The sequence below is a fragment of the Schistocerca serialis genome, chromosome 7, assembly GCF_023864345.2.
Source record: "Schistocerca serialis cubense isolate TAMUIC-IGC-003099 chromosome 7, iqSchSeri2.2, whole genome shotgun sequence".
NCBI classification, from domain to species: Eukaryota; Metazoa; Arthropoda; class Insecta; order Orthoptera; family Acrididae; genus Schistocerca; species Schistocerca serialis.
The window spans coordinates 10,848,068-10,859,504 of record NC_064644.1 but is presented as its reverse complement, the minus strand read 5'-3'; the positions used below and the strand labels follow the sequence as shown (position 1 = coordinate 10,859,504).

Here is an 11,437-nt window from a genome sequence, read left to right as displayed (position 1 = left end):
ACACACACACACACACACACACGCACGCACACACGCACGCACACACGCACACACACACACACACACACACACACACATCGAAGAAAAAACATAGGCAGAGGAAAAGCAGATGATAATATGACACCACACACTATCAGCAAAGACTTACATCTAATGAGAGTTTTCAAAAGGCCACCCACAAAACAAATTATATAGGAAAGATTGAACCGTTACAATCGAGAAACTTCCAGTGTGTTTGTGTGGAAAATGAAGTTAACATTGCATCTCCTTTTTGTATTTCTACTGTGTGTCACTTAATGTTAGCCTGAAGTTCACAAACGAGTGGCGTGATACTGGACTGGCACTCAGGAGTAGGAAGGCTCTAATCCTCAGCCAGTCATCTATATCTAGCAAATGTTGTGATAAAGGCAAATTTGTGCCACATTAGGACTTGAACCTGAATTTCCTACTTTTCACAGGGAGTCATCCTAACCATTAGATCCTGAACAAACAATGCAACCAGAGGTTGTCTCATTATACTGCAGATTCAACATTTCTGAAAAGTCAGCAGAAATATCAATCCACGTCTAGGTTTCCTGCAGTTTCCCTAAAGCAGTTAAGGCAAATGTCATATGGTTTCTTTGAAAAGAACAGTCTCTTCCTTATTTTTGTCCTATCTGAACAATGTTCAGTCTCTAATGAGCTCACCTCATCTTTGACAGTAATTAAACTCCAACCTTCCTTCTTTCTTTCTTTAAGTTCAAAGATATCTGTTCCAGAAATATGTTTGTTACAAGTAATAAGGATGGACAACACAGATCCGACTTAATATTATTGGAAAACAGCTTCAATAAAACTTCAATCAAGATGTTCTAAAGATCAGACGGTTCACACACTCAAGATATTCTTTCGTTTTGCATAATAACTGTCGAATGCTTCTGCTAAGGTGAGCATCGAGCTAAGAGAAGGCCATTCTGAGAAATAAAATGGATTTTAGTTAGAAATAAAATTAATTCAAACTCAATCTTTCAATAATCTTCCAAGCATTGCAATAACTTAATTTACGAAAACAACACACTTCATAAATGTTCTACAATGACAAACATTGTTTGTACTGCGTAAAATATACATAGCAAATGATGATATGCAATCTGCTTGCCACATCTTTGAAAGCACTGTTACTGTACTATTTAGTGTCTTTAATCAACACAAATCATTCTTGCAGGTATATATATTTTTGTGCACAAACAAGTACCTTTTTAAATGTGTGCTTCGACTCAGTTATGTGCAGTATAAAACTAAGCAGCATCTCACATAAATCACAGAAAAAAATCAGTGAAACAGAGTATGGAACAGCTCTTCACAAACAAAATTTGCACATGTCAATACCTTCAGTACACCTGCCAGTAACTCACAGTGATAAATATGTCAGAGACAGTGATGGGATGATAAAGGGCAAATTATTCACACATGTAGCAGGAATGAAACGAGAAGGTTTAACACCCCACTGACAACAAGGTTATTAGAGATGATGTAGAAGCTCAGACTGGATTGGGAAGTAATTAAAATTGTTGTAGCTTAATCAAAGGAACGCTCACAAAATTCATCTAAAGTGATTCAGAAAAATCATAGCAAACATAAATATGGATATCCAGATGAGGGATTGATCCCAATTAATCCCAAACATGATTCGCAAATTACAGTCCTAGTGATGATACTGGGCAACTGTTACCAGTGAAAGTGGAAGTACATCATAACTTATATAGAAGTTGAATAAGCTGCCTGACCAGAAATAAGTTTGACTCCTTACAAGGGACACAAAAACTTGTATCACAGGTGTAATATTCTTTAAGGCATCATTAAATAGTTAACTTTTTTCTCGGAAAAGGAACATAAAATGTCACAGAGTTCTGTAGTTGCTCCTTACAGTAACAAAAATATACAAATAAACATGTAAAAGGAATTCATGTGCATTAACAATATCAATGATAGATGAAAACATTCACTCAAAATCTGCTCTGCAAGTATAGCTGAAGCAAGTTACCTGCTCCATCCATTGTGTACTTGAATCTCGGCTCTGGTTTGGCAGGTATGAGAGGTTCAAACTGGGGTGGCATCATATCCACAATTCTCTGGTGATATGACAACCTGAAAGTCAAAACCTAGGCTAAATATGTAAGGGAACTGGTGTGAATTTCTTCCACAATTATAATGGTACTTAAAAAAAGAGTTGCTCTTGCAGCTTTAACATATAGTGTCTTAGAACTAGATATTAATGTTGAGAATACAGAAAAATGGCCAGTGCCTTATCCATGTGCGGATTTCTCTTTAACTACGGCACAAGAACAATTTTTGAGTACTCTTCCATGACAGCTGAAGGAAATATTCAAATGGTTACAGAAACATTTCTTAAATGTAAATGAGAAAACATATACTGCATAGCATAAGTGGAGATAAAATGTCACAGTTATTTAGAGCCATAAATTGAGACTGTGGGGGAACGAATTTCTGAATCAGCTTCAACATTCATGGAGGGGGGAGAAATTAGAAATTATGTAATACTTATTTGCTAAAATCAACAAAGGAAAAACCAAAATCAAGCAGATATTGTGTTAAATAAAATCACAGCCACATGTAAGAGTCAGTGTGAGATGTGCAATACGATTTCGGCATGTCATACGTCTGCTGAAAAGTTGTTAGAAAAGGTGGAGGAGAGGGATCTATACACCCTACGTACGTTGATACCATCTCCAAATAAGTCAAAGTTATTGTATTTTTATGCCACAGTTTCCCATCAAATTCAATGTAATTCATACATTTTCCATAAGAGATGCCACATTTCTGATGGTTTGAAACTGGTTCGTGTATTATCTGGAAAAGGTGATACGATAGCTTTTGTCAATGGCTGGCAAGTTCCCTTCCATTAGTCTAAGTTTAGCCCAACATAACACACTGTTAACAAACATAATGTGAACAGGCAAAAAATAATTCTACACACAGTTCACTTATTTTTTAAAAGAAATCTTGCTGTACATCATAAGATGCACATAAATACATTTTATTACCAGATTGGTATTCAGGCATACAGCCCACCATCAGTGGCACATCTACATTGTGTATGTCTATATCAAATGACGAAATCAAACACTGGAACATCCAGGATGGAATAATGACAATATTATGAAAAGGACCAGGGTTTCTGTGTGCAGTCTGGCTTCAGTGGCCAAAGGCACTAGTCGTGTGTGTGTGTGTGTGTGTGTGTGTGTGTGTGTGTGTGTGTTTTTCTACTTTAGACGATGCCTTTAGACTGAAAGCTCTAACGTATAGCAGTCCTTCTGTTGCACCTGTCTGTGACTCAATGTCTCCTCTATATAAAGAGTAGTGTTCTATTCTTTTCATAAATTGTCGTTATACTATATGTATCTAGTGGAAATATTTATGATATTAAAACTGATGTAGACTTGGTGGTACAAGGTGGTTGTGTGTATATGTTATAGTTGTGAAATGATAAACAGCCACATTTCTCTATCATATTGGATACTACTGCCACAAAATGAAAACATGCAGCTCATGGTATACAAGGTGTCCTTTATGTATATGGCCTACAAAATTTTCACAATATTGGTGATTGTCAGCACTAGTGGTACTAATTGTTCTGACTTGTAAGAACATGTATAACAAGAAAACACCATGATGAATTTCCATGTTACAATACACAAGTCTGGTTATGAGGAGTTCATGGGACTTTCCCATTATCGAAACAAGCTTTTCAAACTCTGCTTTCAGTTTTGCTTTTGACATATGTTGCCAACTGAACAGAAATTGAAGAAAAAGAACCCAACTTCTGGAATAAACAAGAAAAAAATATTATTATGGACTGAAGGCAATTCATGGAGGTATGTTATGTCTTTGCAGCTACAGAAAAGGCAGTTTGTTTTTGACATATGTGTTTCGCTTCTTTTATTTATAAAGCATCTTTGGTGATGATTTCCAATGTTGTTAGCAAAATGTGTGTGGGCCTGGAGATGTATTTACTGTGTCCCCAAACTCCAGCAGGCTAATTTTATGCAGTTTTTAATCCATATTTATTACAACACTTCAGTTGCACTTTTCACTGTGTATTGAATGTGTGTGTATTTATATATTGTAAACACATACCTCCATGAATTTAAAGCAACTAAGAAATGACAGAAAAGATGAAGAAGAAGAAGAAGAAGAAGAAGAAGAAGAAATGACAACATAAAAAAACACAAAGTACTTTGAAACAAGATGAATTAAAAATAGCCAAATTTGAGCAGGCATACACAGAACAGAAAATCCAGATAAAAAGGGGACAGAACAAAATGAGAACATGTCAATAAATATGGATTTAAAAAAGAAAGAAAAGTTGCAGCTAGCAAGATTACAACCAGTAACTTCAGAATTACAAAACTTTTACAGTATGCATTCAGCTACTGAAATGTTTCGTCCTCAGCAGCACCCAGAAACCCTCCAATCATCAAATGCAATTTTTTGGGTTTTTTGAGAATTGTGTCACTGCTTTAGAGAACTAATCTCTATGCAGTAATCATCAAATCCTTATCTGCAAGGTCCCTCCGTTAAGAGCTAGATAGTCCAGGTTAAAAATTTTCCTTCTGCCCATACTGTCCTACAGTCTGGAGAGCTGCAATGTAGTAAAAGACATGTAAGTCCACTGCACGCTTGTGAAGGAGAGAAAAGACTACAAATGAGCATAAATGGAGAGAACTTAAAGTTGAAGTGGCCACGGAGAAAGGTGTGAGTGCAGTAAGACTGAAGTGATTTGGTCATGTGAAACGGGTGTAATCTGAGCGAACTGAGAACTGCTTGTCAGTACTTGGGGGAATGTGCTTGGATGTCCAAGAATAGGTGGCTAGACCAGATAAAGAAGACTTTGAAAGGAAATAAGAGACAAGTGATGCTGTGGTGAGGAGGGAAATCTGCAAAGACAGAAACGGATGGTAGTAAATTGTTCAGAAGCATCCTACTCATCTTGGGGGAAGGACCCTAATGTGGTGATGATGATGATGAGAAAGAGGAAAGAGAAATGAGAAGTGAAATGAATACTGCAATTAAGCACTTGGAGGAAAGTAGTAAATGAGATGAGGAAAAGCAGAGAGGGGGAGGGGGAGGGGAGGGAGAGGAGGAGGGAGAGGAGGAGGGAGAGGAGGTGGGAGAGAGGGGAAGAGGGGGGAGGAAGATTGTAAAGGGAGAGGAGGGGGAGAGGGGGGAGAGGAAAAATAATGAAGTCAATAAATTAATAATATACCAAAAAATAAATAATAAAATTAAAAACTGAAAGGACAGGTGAGATTTGTGTCAACAGAGGCAAGTCCAAGTGGGTTCAATTGGAGGGCAAGTACTCATCTCCAACATTCAGGGAAACTAGTACAAGTGGGAGGATCCACATAGCCTTTGTGTTGTAGCAGGCAATCAGGTCATTTGAATCCATGTGTATAGTATACTCAGCAAATGGGTACTGGGAAGAGACTTCTCAGTTTAGTGGGTGACATTCATATATAAAACACAACACAGTGCAATGAAAATTCCCTTGAGAAGAATGACTTTAATTAAGTTTTGCTGCTCTTGGATCTGATCCTTACATAGTGAAGGCACACTAATTTCCTGGAACGTGATAAGTGTTCTTGTACTAACATCTCAAGTGTTGTAATCAGCTTTAATTTTAAGGAATAAAAGAGAAAAGCTTTGATTAAACTCAGCTGGCACAAACATTTGCATTTTATTTTCCTCTAAAAAATGTGCACAAGTAACTAATTTTTACAGTGATGTAAAGTTGAGAGGAGGAGTGACTTCACTCCAGATTCAAGTATTTTGTTTTCCTCCTAATGTGATATAGTTCTTCCTTGCAGAGTAAGTTGTTGGTTGAACATTTTTGCTCATGAAAGAACACATTACGAACACATTACGCACACCTCTGATATACACTGCACAACACAATTAGAGGATCACTTTTTGAGAACACCAAAACTGTCTCCCATTCTGATGCAGAAGTTTGAAATTTAGCTCAGAGGTGTCACCAAACTTCCTCTGTAATGGTGCAAAAGCATGGTGCCCCACATCATCATCTTCACACTCAGTGGTGCTTCAAACAGCACGGTGTCGACACATGCAAAAAAAGTCCTGAGCGCAGAAGTTTGCGTGAGCTGTAGTGATGGTTAATGATGTCACAGGCATCAAATTTCACTACAATTCTGCCCCAAGCTACCATGGATATGACACATGATGTCACACCTCATCCACATTTCACCCCTCTTTTTGATGCCTCTGTGGTTGAAATCATAACTGCGATGCCTGAAATCATACGGGTTCCTTATGGATGGTCGACAAATATCTCGAACTCACCACCGCTCAGGATTGATACAAAAACGTTTTGGGAAGTGGTATAAAGGGCACCATGAAACTATCCCATCTTCAGTGACGTTCATTTCCACACATTTTGCAATCAGTAGCTGCAGTTTACTGTGCAATGTACAAGAGGATGACATTCTAAACAAATTTTACCACTGCTGACACCACAAGGATTATTTCACCCTTTTCTAAGGACACTGTGGGACTGCAACCCCATTGAGTGTGACCTAACCCCTTTGGAGTGTTGTGTGGCAACAAATAACAGCTAAAGATCCCTCTAAGATCCCCAGTTTGACAATACCGCCGGTGCACCTTTGCTGGGCTCTTTAAAAATATATCTGTACAGAGACATCTCTCTACCAGTCTCTACCTGCCAGACAGACAGGCAACCCTTTCGACACCCCTCTTATTCTGTATGCAACCAGCAGGCGCCAATTTGGAGCAGGTTGCTTGTTCCACCTGCTGGATGGGATCGGCGACTGAGTATCCCAGTAAAGGGACATTTTTAAGGTGCCGAACAAAAGCACTCAAGTGGCCTTAGAGGGATCCCTCACTCATTCATTCACGAGTGTGTCAATGTCACATCACTCTGAACAAATTCTACAAGACACAGTTAAAAATGGAGGCATGAAGAAGCATAAACAGCCTTTTCTGCTTCAGATCACATTCATATTTCATCAAATGGTTTTGAACAGTCCCTAGTTATCCTGTATACCAAAGCAAAGCTTGCAGTCACGCAATACTTCAAAGGGGTGAGACCACATTCAATGAGGTTTCAGCCCCATGATGTCATTACATAAGGGTTGATCATACAGGATGTGTCAACAGTGGCAAAATTTGCCAATAATGTCTTCCTCTTGTATAGTGTACTGCAAACTGTTGTTTTTGTGTGCGAAATGTGTGAAAATGAATGTCCCTAGGGAAGGAGTGGTTTCACTGGCACCCTTTTATGCTGCATCCTGAGACCTTTTCATCTCAATTCTGAGCAGTGGTGTGTATGAAATGTTTTCCTCAGCCACCCATAAGAAACCTGCACAATGTCAATGTTGGGCACCACAGTCCTAACCTCCATCACACGTGTCGAACAAAGGAGTGGAATGTGGGTTAGACTGGGTGTGTGATGAGCTTCCCATCATGTGACACATCTACCATGGTGTTGGGCAGAATTGTAGTGAAATTTGGTGCCAATGCAACATCACTAACCCACCTTACAGCTCACATGAACTTCCAAGGTCTGTCCCCCCCCCCCCCCCCCCCCCCCCCCACTCCCCGTGTGTCGACACCTCACTCACTGATTGAAGCATCACCGAGCCTGAGGCTAACACCGCAGGGGGCCACAATTTTGCAGCTTTACATAGGAAGGTTGGAGGCACCTCAAAGCCAAATTTCATACTCCTGTGTCCCAATGGGAAACAATTACATGGTTTCAGAAAGGGTGTTGCGCAGTGTATGTTTTCGTGACACCCCTCTCATCTGTTTTTACCTTACTGACTTTGCTTATTTATAGATGAACATGGCATCTGTTTTTCTGTTCAATGAGAAAAATTTACAACAGTTCAGTACGATTTTCAGTACAATGAAAAGCCAGCCACAGTTACAAATTTAACTTGTTTTATTTACTCAATGACTATTTCAGGCCAGGACCCATTTTCAAATCATCGTAACAGCTAGTCAGAATGGTATTTCTGAAAATGCAAGAACCATGTCAAAAATGTATACGTATTATGAAGTGGAAACGAACAGTTATAGTGCATACGGATAACTGTTTGTTTGCACTTGATAATACATATAGATTTTTTATGTGGTTTTTGGATTTTTCAGAAATACAATTTCGACCATCTGTTACAATGATTTGAAAATGGGCCTTCCTCCCAAAAAACCAGTCATCTAGTAAATAAAAAAAATTGAATTTTGCAACTTTGGCTCGTTGCTTATTGTCCTGATTAACAGAGGTTGCTGACCTACAATTATTCCAGCATGCTGGAAGTTTGCCAATATGGTTCTATCTGCATACTCATTGCTCACTGCCTCAATTGTTCGTAGAGGAGTTGATATGAGCTGTCACACATTTTCCTCACTTGGCAGGAACATCACAAAGAATAATATGCAGGAAAATCTACCATTTATTCAATTCCTGTAACATTATCAGTCAAAATAATGAAGAATTATAAGCTGCAAATTTCCAAAAGTGCTGACAATTCCAACAGCTTGCTCTAGAACATTCTGATCAACTTTGCTTGACGAGTGGCTTAAGCAGTCTTTACTTTTCTCCGCTGTAAAAACAAGTGCCTCCCAAAGTAGCAATGTTTGCAACATATACTCATCAATATAAAATATCTGTCATCAGTTTAGTTCAAATGTTAATGAAATAACTACACAATTTTTAAAAGATTTTACAACATATTTATGATCTATTATACAGCAAAACCAGACCAATATCCTATTGATGTAATCAGTTTCACTGAAAACAAATAACACAAATGTACAAAGCTATAAACAAGACAGTTTAAAAAATATGCAAGAGAGGGGACAGAAAGCTCTTATGGAAAACCACAGAAAAACACCGTACGCCACATGGGGTACAAGTATGTTAACTGCCAGCCTACTATAATTTTTTATGTGATGTAGAACTGGTGGCTTCATTGTATCTGTAAATTATAAAACTGGGCTACTTACACAAAATATTTCAAGAACATAGAATATTCAATCAAAATACAAACAATTAATGATGAGTATTCACTTCAAAATTTTAGAAGAAGTATGAATAATAGCTGTCTATGAAATACATTCAGTTGTATTAAATAACAGATTAAAGATTATTACATAAGTGTTACTTCTACAAGAAGAAAGTGGCTCCATAAGAGGAAGGTTATGAAGCAATAAATATTTACTGTGCATCACATTATATAGAATGAACAGAATTTAATTTACCAATCTACCTGGCTTTCATAGATTTTGAAAAAGCGTTTGAGAGTGTGAAAATAGAGCCTTTGGGAATTATGGAAAAAACTCGATACCCAAATTACTTAATACACTGCATTAACAGTCTGTGTAATGGAACTTATATTACACTTGACATCCCCAAATACAAAGGAGAGAAGCTTCTAATAAACTAAGGTGTGAGACATGGGTGTACTTTATCACCTACTCTTTTTAATATTTGTACAGGTGATGCCACTCAAACATGGACAGGCAGAGAGCCAGAAGGATTCACACAAACAAGAATAAATATATTTACATATTATTACATGCTGATGTCACACCCTATTAATGGTTAATTTCAAACTACAAAAATCAATTCAACTTTTAAACTTACTTGGAAAGAATTATGATTTGAGGATAGCTACAAATAAAACTAAGACAATGGAAATCCATGGGAAAAAAACAGTGTGATGCAAAATTGTAATAGTACATCAGATTTTGGAACAAATTCAGCATTCAATTACCTAGGGAGATATATTACTTTTGATTAAGCAGAATATTGAAAAATACACGAAGAAACACAAAAATGATATGCTGTTGGGTTATAGATGTACCTGTTCTACTGGCTGGCAGTGATCTCAGGGTTGTTAGGGAAAAAAAAGAATAAAATATCTAACCATGTTGAGGTAGCTGAAATGGAAAGCTTACTACCAGGATACGACTGCTAATAAAAACACCAGAGAAGAACTCAATATGTTTGCAATAAATGACAAAATGGACAAACACAAACAAAACTGGAAGGAATATCTGGAATGAATGGAAGAAACAAGGGTTCCAAACCTGCCCTTACAATACAAACACAAAGGAAAAATGAACATAGGATGGCCAGTTGGAACTGAGCCCAGAACAGGTTGGTAGGTCTAATCTGTAAAAGGCAGAAGAAGGAGGAAGACAGAGAAGAGTCATTAAAAATAGTAACTTAGCATGTAGCCTCATAATGTAGTACATAGGTGTAATTACTGACCTGAGACACTTCAGCAGAACTTCACGAATAAATTTGGGTCGTGGATGTTCTGGATCAAGCTGAAGACAAGAATCCCAGTCTTCCCAACTCCATCGGAACTGGAAATTACTCAAGTGATATGCAAACCAGTTAACAAACCTGCGAACAGTGGAAATGAGTAGAGGAATGTAAATTGTTTGTTTGCATGGCCATCCTCTGCAGCAAGCAAAGAAATATTTGTTTCGTAAATAAAAGCCACCTTTTCTTGCTGCACTGTATTTTATTTTTCGCAGCTGTATTTAGCCTTTTTTTTACTTTAAGATATCTTCAGTAGGATCTAGAGTAACAGTTTTGTTTTGATATGTATTATTTGTAGATTAGAAAATAGTTCATGACTTGTATTTTACGTAAATAAGTAATTACTTGCAGTTCTTTGCAGGTGCCAACCAAAAACACAAAGAATTGTAATTAATAACTTTTTTAGATATAAAATGAGTTGTTAAATGTTTTATAATCTATAACTAAAAGATATTAAACCAAAACTGTATTATTCTAGATCCCACTGAAGATGCCTTAAAGTAAAAAAAAAAAAAAAAAAAAAAAAAAAAAAAAAAAAAAAAAAGGCAAAATGCATCTGGAAGAAAGGCAGTTTTTATTTATGAAAAATCTGAATAGATAGAATGATACAACCTTATAATGAAACTTTTAATAGTAATCTGTCTGTACGAGGAGTATGTTCAACTTAGCAATCCCCCCCTCTACAACCTTTGAGAGTAGTAGTCTCTAGGTTATTGTAACATTGCATCCTACATAAGCGGCAGAAGCAACCAAGAGTGTACAACTGCTTCAGTCAACGAAACACAACCACAAGCATAGTTATAGAGGTTTCCCAGGTGAGCGACGGCCGTGGTGCTGCTTGTACTCTGCTACAACTTGGGAAGTGTGAATTCAAATGTAGCTGAATCTTGTTACTGCACTCCACCTGACAGTGAAAGCAAACAGATATGGTCTGCTCCACAAAGTGCCAGAGCGGATGCACTATCTGCTATGAAATACTTATTATCTGATTTTAAGAAAATTATTTAGTGTAAAAAATCGATTATTTCCCGCCTTACAGATTGATATTTTTGCTCAATAAATGACTGA

At 37.4% G+C, this 11,437-nt stretch overlaps 1 protein-coding gene across 1 annotated transcript in view; it reads right to left on the bottom strand.

Moving 5' to 3' along the window:
* Positions 1 to 11,437, bottom strand: part of LOC126412448 (nuclear cap-binding protein subunit 1) — a 176,530-nt gene that overhangs the window by 69,167 nt on the left and 95,926 nt on the right. Inside the window, exons 10-11 of the mRNA XM_050082054.1 lie at positions 10,313 to 10,450; positions 2,024 to 2,127 (exon numbers count right to left, since the gene is read on the bottom strand). Coding sequence (XP_049938011.1) covers positions 2,024 to 2,127; positions 10,313 to 10,450 — 242 coding nt within the window. The remainder of the gene's footprint in view (positions 1 to 2,023; positions 2,128 to 10,312; positions 10,451 to 11,437) is intronic.